The 25104-nt window shown below is 46.5% G+C and overlaps 1 protein-coding gene across 3 annotated transcripts in view; it reads right to left on the bottom strand.

The window, feature by feature from the left end:
* Positions 1–213: 213 nt before the first annotated feature.
* Positions 214–25104, bottom strand: part of TEPSIN (TEPSIN adaptor related protein complex 4 accessory protein) — a 241623-nt gene continuing 216732 nt past the window's right edge. For all 3 annotated transcript variants that reach the window (XM_085617396.1, XM_085617395.1, XM_085617398.1), the window contains one exon: positions 214–3387. In XM_085617396.1, the coding sequence (XP_085473522.1) occupies positions 2725–3387 (663 nt within the window). In that variant the 3' untranslated portion in view covers positions 214–2724. The remainder of the gene's footprint in view (positions 3388–25104) is intronic.

Here is a 25104-nt window from a genome sequence, read left to right as displayed (position 1 = left end):
TTGCCCATATGTCCTGGTGTTGGCAGGAGTGCCACCACTTAAGGCACAGCAGAGCAAATCTTGGGGGAGAGTTACGCAACAAATGTGTGGATTGGTTATCTAAAAATAAACAGTTTAACATTCTGGATATAAACGATATAAAAAATTGGTTTCCTCAGCACACACTAATGTCAACATGTATTACATGAATAACAGATGTCAAGAATTCATGTCTTTCTTTGTATTTGTTAGGTTTATTCTCATATGTTGTTCTTTTTTTGCCTCTTTTTAGCCAACACTTGTTTTGTCCCCCATGGCAGGTGGCTGCGACTTCCCCAGGGCTGTTTCTGCGGTATGGTTAGTGTTATCTTTTAGCCTGTTGTAATTCTGTCCCCGTTTCCCCAAATAGTTCCTTGTCTTCGTTAGATTTTCTCTCCCAATCGCGTCAGTATTATGTACTTTCTGGGACGACGGAAGGCTGAACGAGCACACTCGGAGGGCAGTAAAACGGATGACAACAAATAATAAGGGATAATACTGACCCCCCTTGGGCTTTCAATGATAATACTGACCCGCTTGGGCTTTCTTGATTTTGTTCCTTGTCCATGCAATGGCCGCTCAGGCCAAACTTTTACATTTTTTTTCTTTTGTAAGTATTATACACAATATACAAAATTGTTTTACTTCCTTTTTTTAAGAAGCGTTTTTATGTTGATTATAGAGAAGCATATAGGACCCTCCTCAAATTGGGAGACGATGAGCTAATAATTTGTGTGGGGACCTTATTGAAAACTGCTGTTCGAGCCCGTAAATCACTGAATACTGTATAACTGCAACTTAACATCTTTGTACTCTATTGAATTTTGATGCATACTATTTTCTAACATATCATGATTTGTATGCTTCAAATATTCTATGAGTCTGCTCTTTTATGGATATGTTTTTATTCAAATAAATCTATGGGGAGAAATATAATAAATTAATGATACAACTTATAATAATCAAGATAACTCTCCCATTAAAATCATAATAAATAGGTTGAAAAGTTCTAGATGTGTCCTGGGTAGTGCTGCTACCATACTATTAAAAACATATCCACCAGGTTGAGACGATCAGTCCAGTCTCATAAAATGTTTACCTCTCCTACTGGAAAGTGGCAGTACTGCCCCGTTAAAAGTACAGCAGCGCTACTAATATATATAGTCCTCTCCCATGAAGGGCATGTTTGTGGATTCACAGACTTCCCATGAGTGCAAATAAATCTGTAATAAAGACACATCAGACGCCGTGGTTATTGCTAGTTAGTGTGTACCAAAGATGTGGATGGAGGGACACGTTAAAATTAAACAGTTTGGTCGAAAAACTGTTTTGTAAATAATTGATCATTTCATTTTTTTTATTCCAAGACTGCTTTCAAGTAAACTTCAGCCCAACATGTTGACATTACCCCAATGCAGGATCAATCCTGCATATTAATAGGACTAATAAATTAGAGAATACTGACCGTTTATGTAGTGTGCGCAACAAACCAAACTCCTATTGGCACTTAAAAGTGTTATAACCAAACAATTAATTGATACATCGCTTGTAGGTACAAAACAGGATCAACCCAGGCGCACTTGACATTTGCAGCTGCAGGTTACTCACACCCACACGTGGATGCAAACACCAACACGCACACCCAGCTCTGTACTGTACTCTGTACTTAACTCACCAAGCTATTTTGCAGCTTACATTTTTTAAGCATTGCAGCGTGAGCAAGTTCGGACATATCCAGACCAGCTAGGGCTTTTGACCCCTAGATGAGAGTAGAAAGAAGGAACTTCTTTAATGGAAGTGATTCTATTCTCAAACTGGACTGTGCTTTTAGAAGCCTGAAAGGCCTTAGGCAGGGTCAGAATCATGGCAAGCATATGTCTAATACATGTTTAAGCCCTTCCTAGCTCTGTTTGCCCTTTAGAGACATTGCCTACTGGGGAATCTTCTGAATTATCGATCAACGATTTAGCATGAGTATGATGTGTGAAATGACCTCAAATAAGTCACGTAAGAGAAAGTATGCATTTCTACCGGAAGGGCCCTTTTTAGTACCAATAGCAGGGAGCCTCCTTGTGATATACATGGCTTGTACCGCCATCAAACACAGAATGTGAGGGTGGAAGCAGGAGTCAGACTCCCAGGTATCCGTCAAGAAGTAATGCTGTTGAGTTTTGTTTTGTCCTTATCGTTACTCCTTGCCTTGTTTTACCCATTACTCGCTCCATCAGTACAGTACTGTGCGTAAAACTGCCTGGTAATCTCCTTAACTGGAGCTCTGTTGGGACAGAACATAAAACAACAGGAAGACTTATAAAGTAATGCACATCGCGACCTCTTCGGGTGCAGTCTATTGCCGCTTCCTTACAATACCCAGATCTCCTTCGGGCATAAACACGAAGGTTGGTTACACAAATGGGTCCAGTGGCTCGGAAGCATACTAGGCATAGGTGTAGCCAGCCGCCTTCAAAGAATCAAAGCAGCGATTCTACGTAAACACCATTCCAAGGTAGGCAAAGGACTAAACAAGGACAAAACAAATGAACAAGTAGGTATGTATACTCGCTTGAGCAATATAGAGAGGTTTTAGGAGCAAAATGTCTAAACCCGTTATATCTTGCAAGGTTGCATTTGCAGAGTGGCTTTGCTGATTTTGGCCAGTTCAAGGAAAAGCTCAGTACTTTCAAATGGACGTTTAGCAGTATCCAGTTAAATATTTAAAAAGGAGAATGCAGAAGGCCCTTTTGGCTCTGGGATTCTGTTGCTAGACGTGTCTGTTGCAATTTGCACTGCTGTGGGTGTTGTAGATGTGGTCTCTGAGGCATTACATGTAGACATTATGTCCTTGTCATGAAAGATGGTGGATGATGAAGGAATGATGTCCATGCCGGCAAAAAGAGACGGCTGAGAAGCTGGTGCAGAACTGACGCTCGACATAGACAGAGTTTCTGATTGCACGTCACCTTTCGGTTGAACCTTTGAACATAAAATCCCTTGGTTTGCTAGTTCCTCGGCTTGCACTGGAGCGGGCTGCAGCTGTGTATCCATGGGAGGCCTCAGATGTGCCAGATTAGGCTGCTTCGTTTTAGTACCTTCAAATGGTCCATGTCCTATCTCTTCTTCTGTGCATCGGTCCCCTGTGTACGAAAGGACTGGAGAAGGGAAAGGAGGGCACTGCGACATTCGAATTTGTTCTGATGACCCTGACGAGACCTGAGACATGCCGAAGGGTGTAAGGACTGTCTCTGTTTTAGGGAAAGGTGTGGAGTCAGCCAGCAAGTCTGTTCCATGTTGCAGAGGGATTACATGCTCCACACCCAGATTGTTTGCAGGAGCCTTACTCCTGCTTAGAGCTTCAAACTGCCTTAACATCTGATAAAAACATAAATGAGAAGTAAATTAGAAAAGTAGAGGTACAACAACGTCTCAAAACACAGTCATTGATCAGGATTATCAGAGACACAAGAAGAGGAGAGAATACCACTGTTACTTAAGATGAACATGAACACTGGAGAGAGGCAGAGTTATAGGACAAGGAGTGTGGGTCACAATTATGAGAGAAGCTGACAGTGAAGTTGACAGTGAAACATGCAGGAATTAAATATGGAGAACCCAAAGAAAAGAAAGGCACTTACATATATATTTTGCAGTCAGATAAACAACTTACTTACCTTCGGTAACTCTCTTGCCAGTCGATGCTCTGGCTAACTGAAGATTCCTCACCTTTAGAATATTCACCAAGCGCCAGACTGGATCCGGTAGTTTTCACAGCAGTACTCATATGCACTGCTAAGTGTCTCTTTGCAAATCAGTGTTAACTTTGTCACGCCCCTGAAGAGACAGAGCAAAGGCACATATGGGCGCCAACCCCGTGGGCCGATGTCAGTTTCTTACTGAACTCTTTCTGTGCTCTCGGATGTAGAGCACAAACCAATGGGCGGTACGAGTGTGCAGATTTCTAATTTTGGACCTTTTTTAGATGGTAAAAACAGACCACTCCACAGAACAGGGAGATGGCAGGTCAGTGAGGAATCTTTTTAGATACAGTAACCACCAGAAAGAGCATTACTGAAAGTAAGTAACTTGATCTTCTGATGGATAATTCTAGCTGCTGATTCCTCATCTTTAGAGCAGATCCCAAAGCAGTACCTTTCCCAAAAGTGGAGGGTCTGTAGAGGGAGCTCAGACCAAAAAGTCCTGCAGGACCGAATAGGCGAAATGCCCTCCCAGGCGAACCTGGCTGTCAAGGAAGAAGTGCTTAATGAACGTGTGTACAGACGCCCAGTGGCTTGGCAGATGTAAAGAACAGGTACTCCGCGTGCCCATGCACGCCTGAGCCCTGGTGTAATGAGCCCTTAGTCCTCCCAGAGGATACTTCTTGGCCTTTGCTTAGCAGATCTTAATGCAGAGGACTAACCACCATTACAAAGTCCTTTTTTACACTGCCCTACTCTTCTTTCCCAAGAGAACCACACACAAAGCTGATCCTTCACCCAATGATCTTTTATGCAATGGATGTAAAATCTAAAGGCTCTTTCGGCCTGTCGATTGAGTCTCTCCTCTTACGAGGGGTGAGGCAGTGCAAAGAACATTTGGACCGTGATGGATTGAATAGAAGGCATGACTATAGGTAAAAAAAGGGCCGCCTGGTGCTTAGCAACTGTTTGTCTGGAAAAAGGGTGGTGTAGGACGGCTGCAGAGAGAGACCCTGAAGCTCACTCATGCAGAAAGCTGAAGCGATCGCAATGAGGAAAATGGTTTTGAAAGTCAGAAAGAGCAACAAGCAGCTGTGCATTGGCTCGAACGGGGTACACTTGAGGGACTTAGCATCCCACTTGGCATTCCAAACAGTTTAGGGAAGGAAAATGTGTCAAACCTTTAATAAACTACATCATGAGAGGCGAATTAAACAAAGACGGCTAGTGCACCCAACACAAAAATGCTGAAAGGACGATAAATAACCTGCAATTGGTTCCCACTGTGAGATCTTGCTTGTACAAAGATAAACAACAAAACATCCAACAGTTTGGCTTGTAAGGGGTCTGTGTTGGGAAGGCCACATCAGCCCGCCACAAATTTGTCCCACAGCACTGAGTAAGCAGATTTTGTAAAGTAGTCCATGGCCGGTGAGGATGACATCCTCAGCCTCAGATGACCGACTGAACGCAATCAACTGCCCCCACTTGATCTCCATGTAAGGAGGTACAGATTGTGGAGTTTGGGTACAGCAACCTGCCCTGCTGCTGTGACAGAAGACCCTATCGAAGTGGGTGGATAGATGCTCATACCTTAAGTTTTTGGTATCACACTCTCTCTTGACTCAATCCTGAGCCAATAGGATGATTCCTGATCTTTAGAACCAAGGGGAGGAGAGGCAGGGGTGGAAAGGCGTTCGGGAGTCTCATGCTCTACTCTAATCTGAACAAATCTCCTACACAGAGAATTCTTGGAAAGTCCAATGCGCAGAAGTTTTGAAATTGCAGGTTCATAACGGTTGCAAACCAACCCAGCCAGGGCTCCCTCCACTGTTGGAATATGGCATGTGCCATTTCGAGATGCAACCGCCATCCGTGATCTGCCATGTGATGCCAGCTGAACACATCAGCCCTGGTGTTTAAAGATCCCACCAGGTGGTTCACGATCAGGGAGATGCCCTGACACTCTAACCAACTTCATAAGTGAAGCGTTTCCTGGCATAAGACCTAGGGCTCCACTCCACCCTACTTTTTGCAATACTGCTGGGCAGTGGAGTAAGAACCTGCACAGGCCTTCTCTTGATAGATGGCTGGAAGACCTTCAACTCCAGGTGGCTAGCTGCAGCTCCAACAGATTTATGTGGAGCTGGGTTTCCGTTGGAAACCACAAATCTCCACCTCTTCCTGATGACCTCCCAGCCCAGCAGGAACACATCTGTCACCACCCTGAGCTCTTGGTGGGGAAGGGAGAGGTGTTTGCTGCTAGTCAGGTTGTAGTCAAGCACCACCACTTCAGATTTCATGGAGTCTCCCCTGAAACCTGGATGATTCTGACAGGTCTCCTTGATGCTGGGCCCTGTGAGACTTCAGATGCCTCTGCAGAGTCCACATATGCCAGCTGGTATAATGGACATGCAGGATGCATAAAGCCAGAAGGCCAAGAAGCCTCACATCTGCTCTCACCAAGATCCAGGACTGAAGATGAAACATTGAGATCATATCCTGAATGTTCTGGACATGAGAGGGAGGAAAGATCTGGAACTGCACCGTGTCCAGAAGAGCTCTGATAAAAAATAAGATTCTGCGAAGACCTCTGGCGTGACGTTGGCTCGTTGATTGAGAACCCCAAAGATGTCAAAAGATTTGCAGTCTACTGGAGGTGGTCTACGGCAGACTGTGGGGAGCACACCTTTAAAAACCATTCATAAAAGGTAAGGGAAATCTGGTATCCCTAATCGGTGAAGAAAGGCGGCGACCACCCCATAAATTTTGTGAACATCGAAGGGGAACTGTTAAGACTGAAGTGGAGCACATAAAACTGAAAATGCTCCTGGCCTATCTTGAACCACAGGTAACGTCAATGGGACTACAGAAGGGGCACATGAAAGTATGCGTCCTGCAGGCCCAAGGCAACCATCCACTCCTCCAGATCCTGGGCAGACAGAACTTGGGTCAGTGTGGGCATTTGGAATTTGTCCTTTCACAGGAAGGCATTTAGAGGTCAAAGATCTCAAATAAAACGTAGGCCTCCATCCTTATTCCGCACGAGGAAAGAGCTGGAGTAAGATCTCATTCACACTTCCAAGGCCGGTACTATCTTGATGACCCCTTTTGCCAGAAAGGCCTGCACCTCTTGAAACCCGCCTTGATGTATGAGGATGGAAAAATGTAGGACATGTTGGACAGCCTCAAGCACCCATCTACCGGATGTGAGGGTCTGCCACCCTGGCAGAAGCTGTCCGATTATCCCTCCCACATGGTGCCTGTGGGCTGATATGGGCAAACTAAAGCAGTTTGGAGGCAGCTGCCACAGAGGCAGGGGACTAAGAAGAGTGTTGCCCCTGAAGACCTGCACAATTTCTGCATGATACGGGTCCCAAGCGGCAAAAGGACTGGGGAGACTGCTGCGGGGGAGCAAAACTGACGATGTCTATGGGCCAGCTCTCTGGAGTAACCTCAGAAGGAGAAAAATTGATGGGGAAAATGACGAACAGGGGTGGAAAGGCCCAAAGAACACAAATTGGCCCTGCTTTCCTTAAAGTGTTCAAGGGCAAAGTCAGCCTTCTAACCAAATAGGTGCCCATTGCTGGGGAGTCGTGATGAGCAAAAGGACAATGGATTACACTCAGAACGTTTTGAGTGGGAGTGAATGTTTGTATTGTTCAGCATTACGTCCATCATTTGTTCCTCTTGTTTTTGTCGCTCTAAGTGGGAAGGGAATGCCCAGATGTGGGTCTCGTGCTCACTGCATCACTGGATTCAAGCTAGCCTGGCTGATGAGGGGTGATGCCCCGAAACCGGACCCAGGATGCTTGTTTCCGGTCCAGGTAGGACCTGGCTTGGCAGTTCGGGCTGGACTGTTCCCATGAAGAACAGGGTCAAGACTGATTTGCATATGGCTGGGTCCAAACTGAGGTGGCGTGGTGAGCAAAAGAACGATGGATTAAACCCAAATCTTTGTGTCTGGGGTGAATGTTTGCATTGTTCAGCATTCCGTCCATCTTTTGTTCCTCTTGCTCATTGCTCACCACAGGCAATCTGTAGAATCATGGCCAGCCCTAATCACATAATTGGTGGCATCCTAGCCATCCTGAATGGACTGAGCCAAAAAGGCCCGAAACTACTCTTGGACCGATGGCAAGATCTTGATGCCCAGGTCACAGAAAACATGTACATAACCGCCTGACAGGCAGACTGCATTGACCAACTCAATGACAAACTGGCCAACAAACAAAATGCTTCCTGAATGCTTCAATCTTTTTCACATCTTTGTCTGGAGGAGTTGTGGGAATAAAGATTCACTTTGCTAGTAGAGGCCTGGACCACCAAACTCTCAGGAGCAGCATGGCCACTTGCTTGTTCAGTGTTGGGCAAGAGCAAAGCTTAGCCATTGTGCTCATAAGGGTGTCAGAGGGCTTCACTAAAATTAAGTAAAGGCTCAGATGAGTCTGGTCCAGAGTGTAAACCTTCAGTGAGGACAATTGTTTCAACTTCAACAGAAGGCAGCTGTAGGTCTAGGACTTCAACTGCAGATCTAATCACTTCGACTAATGAAGTACTCTCCTCTGTTGGAAGACCAAGAGAAGAAACCAGGGGACGTATCAAACTCACTGGCCTCCTGAAAATCTATGTCTACACTGTTGTCATCGTTATGTGTAACTCATCCCCATTTAGAAACCACTGCAAATCAGACGGCACCCTTACATACAGTATGCACTGCAGAGTACATAAGGGTACTTTGGTGTGCAGTGGTTTGTAAACTTAAGAAACCACTGAATATCACTAGGCTCCTGCCCCTTGCATACACTGCAGTGCGTACAACTTTTAATCACTGCAGAGTATGCAAGGGCGATCAGAGAGTGTTATATGCAGTGGATTCTAAACTTTAGAAACCGCTGTATAATGGAATTCTGCCGGTGGAGCGGCGTAATTTTAATTAATCAATAATTCTGTGTTACAAGATGTTGTAATGTGATTTCATTCAATCTTGCTGTGTTTTACATGTATGTGTTCTAGAACTGTTAAGATGCCCTGAGTCATTTGTGGAACCTTAGTGTTAGATTACTGGAGAACTTGGCCAGAGGCGGTTGGGTGGCTGAGCTGTTCTACCTGTACAACTTACAAATAAACTTCTACCTTTGAACCATCATTTCCTGCATCCTCTTCATTGAAGAAACCTCTTTTTAACGCAAGAGTAATGCAGAATTACCACAATTCCTCCGATTACGCCAGCAGAATTGAAACCTCCACCCAGGCTTAATCTCCATCATCAGTCAGGTGGTGGCAAACTCTGGTCAGAATCCAAACAAAAGGATGATGGAGACTCTGAGAAAGGCTCCGTGGGAGAGGAAGTGTTTTGTCTGAGTCAGAACATATAGGAACTGGTTTCACTCGAGTGTAGTTATAACATTACATTGGGTGAGGTTGCAACAGATTTAGTCTGAGCTTGAACATGGGAGTTGGCAGTGTTCAGCCTTGAAAAAGGAACCGGTGCCGGTCTTGAAGCTGGAGTGGAAGTTGGCACCGGAGTCAGTGTGCAACTATAGGAGGGCTTGAGGGGCTCAGATAGCGCCAAGGAGAAAGACACGCCCATGGTAACCCGCATGGAGACCCTTACGGATTTTTGGGGCACGAAGACACGCGAGAGGGAGCTGGGAGAGTGCCACAAATGCGCAACATGGCCTTCTTAAAGGTCTCTGCCTGCTGTGGCATTGCCAATGGCCTGGAAAATTCCTTACACAGTGGGACCAGTTGTTGAATCAGTGGGGTTTAGGAGTCAGATAGATTTCCACCCTGATGCTTTCCCATCTTCTCTTTAGATAGAGAGTGACAGGATGGAGTAGAATCCTACTTTTACTTCTTCGATTTTGCCGTCGAGATGCCAATCTGTCGTCATTTTGCATGCCACCTCAGTTTGGACCTAGCTATATGCAAATCAGTCTTGACCCTGTGCCAATAGGCACAGTCCAGCTCGAACTGCCAAGCCAGGTCCTCCCTGAACTGATTACAAACAACCCAGGACAGGTCTCGTCCTAGTTATGGGCTCATCAGCTGGGTACAGCTTGGTTCCAGTGACAGTGTGCACAGGACCTATACCCGTCCCATTTAGGGCAACACTTTAAGTGCATGAGGGCATATTCTTTCCATACCCGAGTACAAACACCAGAGGCAGACCTCCTGCATGTCTATCACCAACATCAGTGTCCAACCACCAGTTTGAACACTGTAGTCTTTGGTGGGGACATTCTGACACGATTTGTCAATCGATGAAAAGGGTAGCAGAGCTCTGTGTCTGTCTTAAATGGTATGGAAAGAACCGATCGGACATCGGCATGAAAAGGTGGTGCTTATGTGCAGCTTGCACCAGACTTTCGGGGCAGAACAAAGTCAATGTGAAACCGCACAACACTGCCTAGCGGCGCGTGGGAGCACTACTGCAAAAACCTCTGCATCGGGCACCTTGGGAATATTTAAAGTTGAAGAATCTGCAGTTATAAGTATCCATCAGAATCTTGTTTCAGCAGTCAGTCACATTATCTCATCATTAATTTGTTACAACTTACATTTTTCTTAAAGCGGAGGTATTATATAAAAAAGGCAGTTTGCATTCCATGAGACAAAAAAAATTACCTAGTGCAACAAAAGCATCAGTCAGTTTCACACTTCACTTCACTTCACTGAGGAATATGGCAATTGTTTGACCAGGTTGAAAATAAAAGACGATGTGGAGGAAAACAGACCTTGTTCATCAGTCTTTAGGGCGTATGGTTGACTGAGTGATGTGTTTCCAGTGATCAACTTCCTCAAAATGGCAAATGCTTGCATTTGCACTAATAACTGACATTAGTAAATGCTCCAAATTATTTCCGTTTATCTTTGAATTCAATATTTTTAAGATAAGGCATTACCCTCACCCTTATATATCCTAACTGCCTCTGCTTGCTAGCCTGCTCCACCTTTAAAGACAGCTGCATCATCGCCAAAGCCATTATGAACTGCAGCTCAGCAGAGTTGGCTGACAAATTCATCATCTCTAGTGGCTCTCTCAACACACCTGCAGCCGACACAGCATCACATAAAGAAGCACAAGAAAGAATAGAATAAGGCAAAAGGCCTTTTCAACTACACAGCCAGGGTCAACCCTGTATTCAGCTCCAGTGCCTCTCGACTAGATTTACACTATACAATAACCACATACACAAATTATTTTTTTTAATCAACTTTCTGATACAGTGTATTAACAATAGTCAGGTGCAAGACAGTAAGAAGCAGCAATTCTAGAGTATTCACTTCACATGTGCACTTGATCAAAAGACACTAGTACAGTAGCAAACCCTAATGCAAGTTAAAATGGCACAGGGTTGGTGACTCTCAACCCAACCAAGGTACAACTAGACCCAATTTCCCCTACTTTCTCACTCCATGACAACACTTGACAAATGCCAGCCAAGTCTTTTCAGCGCTCACAAGTGGCACCAAATATTAATATCTTTGGGCTGAGATTTAATAGACATTTTTTCCCAGTAAGCATGTAATTGCCTCAACTAGTCTCTGGTTCTAGGTAGGGGACCTTTGCCCCCAGCGGATTACCACCTGATCCTTCGCTAACAGTAATAGTGCAATGCATTTCCTGACTTTGGCTGTAATGTCTTCAGTATCCCAATAGCAATACAATTGGTTTTGCTGGTACACTGATCCGAGTTATATCAGTAATTCTTTGTATTACCTCAAGCCAAAAGTCAGCCACTACCAGGCATTACTATGCCAAGTGAAGGAACCCAGTGTTTTTGGATCCCAGATCTGGCACAAATCAAAGTGTCTCTAAGGTCTAACCTTTGTAGGGATTCAGGGGTGTAGTATATTCTATGAAGGATATTTATGTGAATCAGTCTGAGTTTGTAGATAGGTCCATATGGGTGAAACAAAATTTCCACTGCTCTTCAGTGAAGGTTGGACCTACTCCGCAAGCCGTTTTTATCTAGCATTGGAAATGCAAACTGGTGCTTCGCTCTTCATCGAGGTATCTAACTGGGTTGCTAGCTTCCTCAGAAGGAGGAGTCTAGCAGCACTGGAAGAGTTGTGAATGTTTTCGGGAGTGGGGACGGTCAGGGGCAGGGTAGAGAATGTGTTGTATGTATATAAGTATGTATACGGTATGCCCATAATGTGAACCTTGCCAAAAGGCAGGGGAGTGTTGTGCAGGGTCAAAGTTAAGCATAAGCTCAAAGAGTGATAGGAGAGGTAGTTGAGTTCTGAACATTTTGATGGATTGTATGGGAGAACAACGCATTCTGTTGCAACGTGTGCCTTTACCACGCATGCGTTACAATGCAAATGCCTTTATCTCTTATAACCTTTACCATGCAGGCTTTTACAACATTTTTTGTTATCAAGCATGTATGTTAAAGGCCTATGCGTGATAAACTTTTTCACTGACCACTGAACTCAGTCCTCAAGCGGGTCCCGGGTGTTCCCACACTCTTTTTAAAATTAGCCAACCCGTGCCCCAATCCCCAGAAATAGCCCCCAGGGTGACCACCACAGCCCCTGGCCCTTCTTTAAAAAAAAAAAAATAACCGACCCCTGCCCTAAACCCTAAATCAAGACCCCAGCACGACCCCTCCTGGCCACAGCAGTTTTTAAAAATCCACGGCCCCTGCCCAGAACCCTAAATCTCTACCTCGGCGCGACCTCTTCCTAGCCCCCACTAACTTAAAAAACAAAACCACCCCCAATCTAAAGGCCAAAATCAACCTAAAAAACAATCACCCTTACCTTAACAGGACGACGGCGCGGCAACTGTTATGAGTTGCGTCACAGGTCGTCAAGAGGAAGCAGAAGGTTCTCTTCAGTCCTCTAATAGCCTTGACTACGCAGGCGCCTTTACGACAGTTGCCAGCATATGCCCTAACCACATACGTTGTAAGAAAATGTGTGGTGAAAGCTATGTGTGGTATAACAGTGCATGCGTGGTAAAGGCTCTGTGTGGAAACAGACGCGTTGGAATGGCTGTTTCCCATTTTGATATAATGTTCTTAAAAAGGGTGAGCCTTCAACTCCTTCCAAAGTTAGAGCAGCTTTGAGGTGACCCTGCTGGATACAGAGATGTTGTTCCATGTCCTGGGTGCAGAGATGGAAAAGGCCCGCTTCCTCGTTTTTTATTCCTTTTTTACACTTTTTGGCTTTGCAAGTTTCTCAGATTCTAAAGCAGACGGAGAGTCGGGGGCACAAGCAGATCCACTCCCCACGAACAGATAAGTTCCACCTTTTATTAGGCTCCATATAGCCGGACAACCAGACTGTCCTGTGGCAACAGTGTTGTGAAAGTTGGGTTGGCCATCTCCTACCTTCTGGCAACCATACCTCAGTTCTGTATGGTTCTTGTAATGGTGGGTAGCCGATGCTCCCCCTCCGTTGAGGCTCTGCTCCTATTCCTGCCGATCTTCTTTCCTGCACCCAGTCTGCTAGGTCAAATAGGCCATGTTATGGCATTCCTGCAGGTGCAAAGTCCCATGTCAGCATTACCAAGTTTTTTGCTACAAACATGATCACCCAAAATACAGGGGCAGCGCCACCAGTTTGGCCAAGTCTCCCTGCGCAGCACTTTGATCACAGGCCCAGCCAGTGATTGTCTCTCAGCAATGAGGCGTCAAACCTCTCATCTTTGACCGGGATCCACTGGTTAGCAGAGTTGTAGCTGACAAATATATTGGTCAATATCGAAGCACATTGACCACTGATGTGGAAAACAAGGGCCCTGAAAGGGGAAAGCCCTATCCCTATAAAATACATTTACAGAGCAGGGAAAATGGTTGCGTCGGTAAGGAATCTGCGGCTAGATAGAGTCTCTACCAGATAAGGCGTTACTGAAGGTAAGTAACTTGTTCATCTGATAGAGACTTCTAGACGCAAATTCCTTACCTTAAAATAGATACCCAAGCAATACCTTCCCGGAGATGTTTCTGCAGACCAATTTCGCACAATGAAGTCCAGCAGGACCAAACATGCAAAATGCTCATCCCTATGGACCAGACTGTCCAGGCAGTAGTCTTTGGTAAACGTGTGCAAAAAAGCCCACGCTGCTTCCTGGCAAATGTCCAAGACTGAAACTCCTACCTAATGCAGAGGTTGCAGCCGTAGCACTGGTGGAATGAGCATGCAAACACCCAGGGGGTTGTTTCCTAGCAAACACATAGCAGATTATAATACAGAGCACAATCCATTGGGAGATGGTCTTCTTCTATACGGCCCGACCTTTCTTCGCTCCGAAATACCCATGAAGAGTTGGCCGTCCACTCGGAACTCTTTTGACTAGTCATGGTAGTAAGACAACGTTCTTTTTGGGTCCAGACGGTGAAGTCGCTTCTCTTGCTTGGATGTGGAGTGTAAAAAGTAGACAGAGTGATGGACTGGTTGAAGTGAAAGGGGGTGACCACTTTTGGGATAAAGGAAGCTCTCGTATGAAGCACAAGTTTGTCTGGTTAGATAGTCAGATAAGGAGGCTTGGATTACAAGGCCTGAAGCTCACTGATCCTCTGGGCAGATGTTAATGTCACCAGGAAAGCCATCTAGATGGTAAGCAGCCTGAGAGGACAATTGTGCAGGGTCTCAAAGGGAGCGCACATAAGGACAAGAGTGAGGTCCCAACTGGGGCATAATAAATGGAGAAAGTGGAAACAAATGTAAACCTTTCAGAAACCTATTTAAAATAGGAGATTTGAAGAGTGATGGCTGATCAGGCAACCGCAGAAAAGCTGAAATAGAAGAGAGATAGCCCGTCAGAATGACCAGAGCAGAGAGCTGCTGGGCAGAGGAAGGGATGAACAGGAGAACCTGAAAAAGGGGAGCAGAAAGAGGATCAATTTGTCCTTCTATACACCATGTCACATATTTTGCCCAATCGCAGGTGTAAACAGTCTTGGCGGAGGGGCGCCTGGCTGCTAACGTCAGAGACTTCGGGAGGAAGTTCGAAAGCTGTCAACTGCCACCGTTCAATCTCCATGCAAGAAGGCGGAGCTTTGACAGGGTCGGGTGGAGAACCCTCCCCTGCAGCTGTGACAGAAGATCCTGTGACAGAAGATCCTCTCGAAGGGGTAGCCTGATCGGAGGACCGATGGCCATGCTTAACAGCTCGCGAGAGCAGACTCTCTGCATCCAGGACGGAGCCACAAGGATGTCTTGAGCCCGGTCATTCCTCATCTTATGGAGAACTCTGGGCAAGAGTGGTATGGGCGGAAAGGCGTACAGGAAGCCTGAGCTCCACTCAAGACGTAAAGCATCTCTGAGCGGGAGCAGCCTTGTAACTCCCGCACGCAGAACTGCTGACATTACGCGTTTTTGGCGGTGGAGAAAAGATCTAACCAAGACTCTCCCCACTGCTGAAAGAGACCTTACACCACCTCCGGATGGAGGCGCCATTTGTGGTCCCCGAGGCATCAACGGCAGAGTTCATCCGCTCTGATGTCCAGAAAGCCTGCCAGATGTTGAACCACCAGATATATGTCCTGCTGTTCCAGCCATGTCCAGGACCTCTTGACAAAGGGTCCATGACCCCACTCTGCCCTACTTTTTGCAGAACCACATAGCGATGGTGTTGTCCGTGAACACTTGCACTAGCCTTCCCTGGATGGATGGTAGGAAGGCCATCATGGAAATCTGATAACTCGGAGCTCCAATGTGGAGCCGGATTCCACCAAAGACCATAGTCCTTTAATTTCCACGTCTCCCAGATGGCCGCCCCATCCCAGGAGTGACACATATGTCACTACGTCAGATCTCGCTGGGGAAGGGAGAGGAGTCTGCCGCTGACCCAATCGCCGTTCGTAAGCCACCATTGCAGGTCCCTTGCGGTTCCCTCCGAGATCTGGACAATGTCGGAGGGATTCCCCTGATACTGCGCCCACTGGAACTTAAGGTCCCACTGTACAGCCTCCATATGCCAATGGGCATGTCTCACAAACAGGATTCAGGAGGCCATGAGACCCAGCAGCCTCAGAGTCAGTCTCACCAAAATCCAGGATAGAGGCTGAAACATCAGTATAATAGCCTAAATATCCTGGACTCGCCGTACGGGAGTATAGGCACGAAACTGCACCGTGTCCAGAACAGCTCAGATGAAAGGGAACATCTGAGAGGGAGTTCGGTGTGACTTTGGCATGTTGATAGTGAACCCCCGCCGTTCAGTACAGTCATTCATTGAGTTAAGGGAAGACTGGCACCCCTGATATCTGCAGATGAGCTGCAACCACAGCCATCACCTTGGAGAACACTCGAGGGACACTAGTGAAGGGAAAATGGAGCACAGCGAACGAAAAGTGATTGTGGCCAACCATGAACCGCAGTTAACGCCGGTAGGAAGGACGGGAATGTGGAAATATACATCCTGCAAGCCCAACGCTACCATCCTGTCTCCCGGATCGAGGGCAGACAGGACCTGAGAAAGAGTGAGCATCTTGAATTTCTCCTTCTTGAGGAAGGATTGAGTGTGCAGGTTGAGGATAGGACGAAGGACTCCATCCTTCTTGGGCACCCAAACGTAGCAGGAATAGCAGCCAAAACCTACTTCTGGCACTCTCTCTGGCCAAAAGAGCGGTCACTTCCTGGCTAGGAAAAGAAAGTAGGCCTGTCTTAAGAAGGTGGCATGGATAGAGGGGTAGACTCGAAGGGGAGGGAGCAGCCCCTACGGACAGTCTAAAAACCCCACCTGTCCGATGCTATGACCGCCAGTGGGGTAGGTGATGGTGAATCTTGCCCCCCACTGGGTGCCCATGATGATAAATGGGCAGACTAGGAGGGTTTTGAGGCTGCAGCTCCAGAGGCTGGAAAGCTTGCGAGTCACCGTGGCTGGGCAGATAAGGACATGATTGCATCCCCCTTCTGTGGCCACAAGGAGTGAAAGGAGGATTGAGGGTAACGAGGGGCCATAGAAAGGCCCCAGGACTTGGTCGTAGTCTTGCTGTCCTTCAAGTGCTCCAGCGCCAAATCCACCTGGTCTTTGAAGAGATGGGAGCCCTCAAAGGGCATGTCCATGAGTGAGGACTGGACATCCTCAGAAAAGCCATTAGTCATCAGCCAGGCGTGGCATCACAGGGCTACTGTCGGCGAAACTTCTCTGCCTAGCAAATCAGTGGCATCTAGTCCTCATATAATGATGAACTTAGCTGCATCCCTCCCGTTGGCCACAGCCCAGGCCTCCTCCCAGACCATAGACAGCACCTGCGCAACGGTATCCTACAAAGTGTGGGAATACCGACCCAAAAGAAATTAAGTGTTTACAAACCGCAATGCCAGGCTGGTTGAAGAAAACATTTTGTTGCCTAAATTGTCCAGCCTCTTGGATTCCTGACCCGGCGGGCAGTTGGGAATGTGCCAGGGTTCACATGTGAAGTGGAGGCTTGGACCACAAATGCTCTCTGCGGTAGGATGTTTTGTGAGGAATTTTGGGTCCCCTGGATTGGGGCGGTGGGACATTTTGCCCTGTTCACAGGAGCCCCCCCGTGTTGGACTTGGACCAGGTCCCAAGCAAGACATCAGCAAATGCCTCATTAAATGGGAGAAGGAGTTCAGTAAATAGGAGAAGCGGTTCAGAAGGGGACACACCCGGCTGAAGCACTTCTGTCAAGATATTAGTCTTGATTGCCTCAGAGGGCAAGCTAAGGTCCAGGACCACAGGCGCCCTTCACACCACCATTGCGAACGACGATCCTTCCTTATTAGCCATGGTAGGGGGAGAAAGCATGCCAGTATCCAGAGAAGTGTCCAACCTGCTGGCTTCACCAAGATCCTCACACCAGTCCATGGAGTCATAAGGCTGGTATTCTTCAGAGTCCAGTGACCCCTCCTATTATGCCCAAAGTCCTAACCCTTAGGAATGGGGGTCAGGCTCCGACCTCGAAAGCATGGCTCCAGTCGGCACTTGAGTCGGACGATGCCCCTCCGGCTCCGTGTTGGAGCTGGGAATGAGAATAGGGATAGCGCCGGAGCCGCTGGCGTGGATCCAGTAGGGGACACTCCTCAACCCACAGGGCCCAAAGGATTGCCAGAGGGAATGGGCCACTCAAATATGAGGTGCCTGGACTCATAAGACACATGAATTTGAGCGGGGGTGATCCGGCTCCAGGAATTGTGAGGAGGCATGGAGCCTGTACAGGAGTTGACTCAACTGTGAAGCCAGCCCTCGAGGAATGCTCCCGCATCTCGTCGGCTGATTGAAGAGGTTAAGTTAAAGTACAGTTCGACAACGACTTCTTTTGTGGACCTAGACTTACCCGAACGGCTCAACGACTTGGAGTGAGAGACGACCACGGACTCCATGATCGCTCAAAGGATGTTGCTCTTGGCTGGGACCTTGAGCATCATGGCTCCGTGTGTCGAACTGCCAGGAGCTTGAATGATCACTCCCTCAAGACCTTCAAATGCATGGGGCAACAGTTGGGCAGGCCTTCGTGTCATTGTCTTCAAGGTACCATGGGCAAATAAGGTGAGGGTCCGTCACCGACATCAGTCAGTGTCAGACGCCGCAAGGCTTGAAACTAGCCTGTTTTGATGGCATTTTTTGCAACACCAGGGGGTAAGACCTCAAAAAAGACCAGCCAAATGTCGAGAAAACTTTAGTCAAAAAGAAACAAAGAGGTAGCTCTTCCCGGATTTGCGCCAACTGGCACGGAACGAAAAGAACTGACGTCAGCGTGCTTAGATGGTGCCTATAGAAGCCCCGCGAACGTCCCAGCCAGACCGGACAATACCAACTGTGCCACGCAGAACCAAACGAAGCCACTTACCGGCAAGCAGGGGTACAGCTCACGAAAAATAGCTGGATACAGTCGGACGCCTAGAGAATATTTTAAGGCAGGGGCCTACAATCTTTTCTGCATTAAGAGCTACTTAGGTTCAGTGAAATTCTTCCCGCGCTACTAATATTAGTGTTATAATTGCACCCACACCAGACAAGAGAAAACAAATGGTCACCATATTTGTGATTAATAGACCTCAGTGCATCAGGCAGGGTTTCAAGTAGTAAATAAAAAATGTTTTGTCAATTTCAAATGCCTATACATGGGTAATACATAACCCAGTGCCGCTGACACCAAGGTTATGTTAAATCATGTGGCATTGGACAGACTTATTATTATCAGTCAAAGGTCAGCTTTAAATATATTTTGGAAATTGAACCATTTTCCACCCAAGGTCAGTGTATGAGTTCTGGAAATGTACACATTTGTGCCTTGAATACACAGTCTCAACTTCATTCTACATAAATTAATTCAGCCAAGCAAAAGCTTGTAATTTACCAGGCTGGGCTGCACACAGGAGAGCTGTGTATAGGTAGCTGGAGACCTGCCAGTAGCTCAAGAGCTACCCATTGGAGAAGCCTCTTCTAAGGTAAAGAATATGTGGCTAGAAGTCTATATTCGATAGACTCAAACAGGTGAAGCCCTTGCATGTGTCTGCACTTGGCTGAAGACAGAAAAGCAGTAGAACAATCTTAGGAGAGACTGTAGTAAGGTGAAAGCAGGAAGTGATGCCACTTCCTATGCAGATGGATAATGAGAAATGAGGCCCTCTTGCCTGGCTTCTTTTAAAGATGGTTTTGGTGGGAAACGTGTAATGTCACGTCTTGTACAGAGGGATGACAGGAAATGATTCCTCTTGCCTGTATTTAGACACGGATCAAAGCTTCCTGAAATTGTGTGACAGCACTGAGCATTAGACAGCGCCCTACGCATGGGCACTGGACACTCCGCCTGCTAAGATGGAGAGGTAGAAAACAGCAAATCTAAATGCAGTCTTGCCACCTGATTCCCCGGCATCAAGCACATGAACTGCACTCATTGTTGATATTCCCTAGTTACCACAACCTTTACTTCTTCCATTGTTGTCCCCTTCCTGCTTCCCACTCTGTAACCTTGAATACTGTTTTAGGCGTAGATATGTGTTTCAACCTATAACTTATGTATATTATTTCTATTTTATCTCTATTAATAATTTAATGTTCTCAGTGTTTCGGGAGGATATTGGGTACATCTTACCAAAGCATTGTAATGTAAGGGTGTAGTGTGCTTAGACCTTGGTGGCACGGCTTCGTGAATCTCGTAGTTTTCGGATCCTGAAGGACATGGTCCAGTTCACACGAAAACAGGATACATAAATTGGGAAACCAGAATAACAAAGGCCACGTCCCCATGGATATTATTCTTCCTTTATTCAGATGTCACAATGCCAAGAGTAAACATCCTTATACCACCAGAGATGATCCAGTATTGTTTTACCACATGGAAGATCAGTGTATGGTAGGCTCTGCATACTGCTAAGGGTCCATACTTTCATCCAGCATAGATGCATGCTTCACATTCCTGCAGGAGGTGCATTTAGTGGGTGGGTTGGTGCAGAAAATTCCGAGAAAGTGGAAAGGTCAGATTTATAGCACAACTTATTCCTCCTATGCTAGAGTCTGGTCTCGCACCTCCTGCTGCACTAATACAATGATAGATCAGCACAGTTGATACATCAAATGGTAAAAGACAGACTAGAAAGTGAATGGATTGCATTGATATGCTTTTAGGCACTGAATGCAACAACTGACATTCTTCTGGCCAAACTCCTGACACCATAGTCAATTAAGTTACAGAAATCACTGGTTCAGTGGGCGCATTGGATGCAAAACAAGTCAAGGATATGTGCATAAAAACTGCTTACGAAGTGAGGGCATCATTATTTAGCAATAGAAGTGGTAGCACAGGAAAAGGCCCATAGCAGACCTTGAGAAGTGGAGGGTTCTGGACTGTACTTTGGCAATGGCACCGCTGGAACTCAAAGAAAAACATGCAGCGCACCTGGAAAATAAGAAGTGTCTGGACTTTCCTTAATATACTCCTTGGGATAAGGTCAGGTGGCCTAGTTGCTAATCTGATTTGAGCAGAGACTGGCACACAGGCACCGATTACCCTGAAGCTTGATAATGCTGAGGTGTGGTATGCACCGGGAGACATCAATTACATATTTGCAAACTACTACATAGAGTACTCTAGACACACTCCATCACACTCTGTGGATCGTGCTTTATGTTGGTGGAGGCCACTCTTTCGGTGCCAACCCCAGAAAGATGGGATAACTTGGACATCCTGACCAATTAGGCAGTAACTTTGAGTAAACAGGCTTATGCTTAGTGTGAAGACCCTGGGAGGCGATGGCTACCTTATTTTGTTTTTGAAAAATTACTTGTGTTTTATTTACAGCATGTATTTAACTCCTCATTGCAGAAAGTTCACTGCTCTCCCCCCCCACCCAGCGTACAGAGGCTGTAGTGTTTCCTAGGCATGACTGGTAATTACTGGACAAGCCATTGTATAGTCTCTTATCAATGATGAATACAGATTGTGGGATATTGGCGAAATCATTAGAAATCAGGCTGCTGACCAGAGCGTTTTTGTTCCAGACACCAGCACAGCACCTAACCTGAGAAAGCGGTTTCATTTAATCAATGGCTTATCAGAGGAAAGCTGAGAAAGGTCTTTGACACTGTAGCTGTCTCTAGGACATGCTAAGAGCTATGAAAATAGGCCCAAAGATAATTTGTTGGCTCTAATTACTGTGTAGAGAACCAATAGCTAGAGTTCTCACAAACAGAAAGATTTGCAATAGTTGGCAGGGGCAGTGAGGCACTTAACAATTGGCTTTAAAGACCATAACCTCTAGAGTGTGATGGTAAAATAAACATAAATGGGTGACAGTTTATGGAACATCACACATTATCTCCCTGAACAATGTTCTTCTATACTTGAGAGGCTTCTTTTTTGTCCTACCTCCAAAAATTAGTATATTTGAAGATTTTTACGACATGTCTGATCTCAAAGTCAATTGGAACAAATTGCTTGACCTCCAATGGCAATTTAAATTGGGCACAAGACACCCCCTAATATTTAGGTATCATAGTCTAGCAAGAAAATTAAGACCTCCTTGAAGCAAACCTATTAAAAGCAAATTGAGCATCACAAGGATGCCTGCCACTATCCATTGCAAGTCGTGTACCACTGTCAAAGATGCTGGTACTCCTGAGCTTTTGTATTAGCTTGCAAACTTAACAATAATCCCACCAATGAGCTTCTTCCGAATGATACGATCTCAACTGCTTGTTTTAATATGGGGTGGTGGTAGAAAAAGAGCCCCTTCAGAGAGTTCAGTGCCACACATGGAGGGCAGTCCAGGTGTTCCCAAACCTTCAACATAACATTTAGGTGGCTCAGCGTATGTGGGTAGCATGCTTGCTGTGCCAGGCTAAAAGCAAAAAGACAAGATGCTTAGATCGGGCATTCGCTCAGGAGTTGTTAGCAACTCTCAGCTGGGGCAATAGTTATAAATGGCAGACACTTTCTAAGTTAGTACTTGAACCCTGCTGCTGTTGGGAGAGGAGTGCAGCACTCACAGGAGGTGCAAAAGCATATGCTCTATTCTAGGACCACCTTTGCTCTATCTTCCAGGATTTAGAGTAACGGGTCAGAAGACATCCAAACCGCTTTGTTTTTGTGTCAGAAATCCTGACAGTTGTGAATCAGTTTGTAGCTGGTGTTTTAATTAGATTTGCAGTGATTAGACATACATTTTTTTTAAACATACTTTATTGATTTTCATTAACAATGTCATGTCAAGAATGCACTGTCATTAGATACATACCATTAGCCACAGAGGGGGAACCAGCATCAATGTACTACATCTTAACTGTGAGTGCACCAGCAATGGAGTCCATGAGTAAATGTAAAAGTGTCACAAAACAATCCATCCTGAGGAGTGGCGTAGCTTGCCTGGCTCAAAGATGGCTACGGCATAGCGTAGCTCCGAGAGCCCACTAATACATCCTAAATAATCCTGCTTCTTCTAGTGCTAGTACCTCTACTCTGCCCCCAGCCTGGGTGTGTAAACTCCCTAAGGAGACAATTTCCCACGAATTCCGAAGCAAAAAAACAAGCAGGAGAGCAGAGAATGCGACCCCGTCTCCGGGCCTGGAGAGCGACGACTAAGAGCGCCACGTGACGTGCTTGCTCTCCGAAGCGGGCCGGCAGAAGTCTCTACTGGGGGCAGCAGACTGCCTTGTTAAGCCCTAGCTCACCCAGGAGGACCCGGGTGAACGGTGGACCCACTGGTGTCCCGGGGGGGCCACAGGTCCGAAACACAACATATGGCTCCCACACTGAAACAGGAGAAAAACCAGGGGAACCCCCTCAGTGAACTGACTGCTCCGGTCCACCTGCCTTCCTTTGCTTCCCCTGGAGCCACAGAGGATTGATCATGGGGTGATAGCACGCGCGGTGGAGTGATAACTGCGGGACCTGTGCTGCGATGAGCTGGCTGACCACCTGCTGACTGTGGAGTTGGTTTTAGACTGGACGCCGCATCCTGTTGCTTGGCACTGCGACCTGGGGCCTTATAGAATTGGCGGTACGGACGGCTAGGGTGCAGGAACATCACTGCTTGGAGCTTAGTGCTGTAGCAAGTGGACACTTGCAGACGGGGGGAGTGGGACACCCTTTCTATGATCCAATTGCTCTTGCGTTCCCTTAACATGGGGAAGACAGACAAGTCCAAATACAAGTTGCAATTCGAATCACGAAAAACCCCAACGCAGAGAGACAGAGAAAATCGCCTCGGAATCAGGTTCTGAGATGGGAGACTCTGCCACTGATACAGATTTAAAACAAATACTTTCAGCTATGCAGCGCAGCTTAACCAAGATAGATGGGAAGATAGAAGCCCTCACTTTTCGGATGGCTCAGATGTCTGAACGCCTGGACAAACATACGGAAAGACTAGACACAGTTGAGAAAAGGGTCTCGGATGCGGAGGACGTTTTGAATTCCAAACAGCTCTCAGCCACGAAAATGAATAAACTACTGCTCAGTGTGAAAACTATGGCAGAGGATCTGGAGGTGCGCGCTAGAAGAAATAATTTACGTATAGTTGGAATTGGGGAATCCACCAATATCCAGAAAATGGAACCGTTGGTAACTTTGCTGGGAAGAGATACATTCTTGGACATTTTCACCATAGAAAGGGCGCTCAGATCCCTGGCCCCTAGATCAATACCAGTTGCCCCCCCCACGCTCCATCATCGTGAGAGTACTCAACTGTAGAGATAGGGATGCGGCACTTCGGAAGGCCAGAAGGATGCAAACATTGAGGTTTGAGGGAATGGACATATCCATTTACCCAGACTTCACCCAGCAGGTGCAGGAGGGGTGCCACCAGTTCCTGCCGATGAAGCATCAGCTCAGGGAACTCAACCTAGAGTACAACATGGTATACCTGGCGAAACTGAGGATACAAGTTGATGAAAAGGCACATGTCTTCGATGAAACCAAGCAAGTAATGCAATTTTTGAAAAAACAAGAAAGTGAAAGCCATCGTGGGGGATCCCTGAAAACCCGAAGGGATCGGGACGGTGCTTCTCTGGACCCAGAGGAAGAATGAGACCCGTTGCAAGCTGCACTGGGAAGTACAGGCAGTGAGTGCCATGCTGCTCATCACGCGAGAAGGGGGGTGAAAGTTATGACTAGGGTGTGAAATCTCTAAACTAAGAAGGAGAATATAGACACTGCTAACGCTCGAGATCTAATGTGGAGGCCACGGCCTGGTCTTCTTCCATCTCCTCCTCTGACTACGACACCCCAAGGCTAACGGAGGTGAATCACATTAGTAGCAATCAACAAATGCGGCTCAAGGCTGAGTCTTCTAGACTGGATACTAAAAGGAGACGCTAGCTGGATACTCTCCTAGCCACATTGGCTCACCCGATTGTGTGAGGGAAATACAGATGCATGGAAAAGTGTGACAATGGGGTCAGGGTTAATGGTATGGCGGAGGGTGGAGACTTATGTATGACCAACTAGGGAATCATAATATATTTTTTCAGACGTGGGCTTAACTGGCAGTAAACAAGATAGACTGCAGGCAACACCTGCCTCGTGTGTATTAAACCAGATGTCAATGTTGTTAGTTATTTCGCCACAGAGGCGTATTTAGGTTTTTTGGAGGGGGGATATACTTCGATTATACTAGGTTGGGGATGGCAAGTATGGTGGGGGAGGGATTGGGTGCACCTTCTAATTTTACACCGAGAGTTACGTACACAGAAGATTTGGAATAAGAGGAGCACTACACAGGGAACAGGCACACTGAATCAGGTAGCAACAATTCGCAGCTGAAAACCCAAGAAAGGTGAGTAAAACAATTAGGTTCTGGACAAGGAACGTTCGAGGTCTAAATGATTATAGAAAACTAAGCAAAGTGGTGGCCTCCCTCAAGCGACCTCAGGTTGATGTGGTGATGATCCAGGAAACACACTTAGCCCCCCAGAATGCGATGTAGTCCGCGAGACGCCTACAGGTTCAATTCCGTGCTGCGG

Source organism: Triturus cristatus, chromosome 7 (assembly GCF_964204655.1).
Source record: "Triturus cristatus chromosome 7, aTriCri1.1, whole genome shotgun sequence".
Taxonomy (NCBI): domain Eukaryota; kingdom Metazoa; phylum Chordata; class Amphibia; order Caudata; family Salamandridae; genus Triturus; species Triturus cristatus.
Note: the sequence above shows the minus strand (reverse complement) of the source record. Positions and strands in the feature narration are given on the sequence as shown.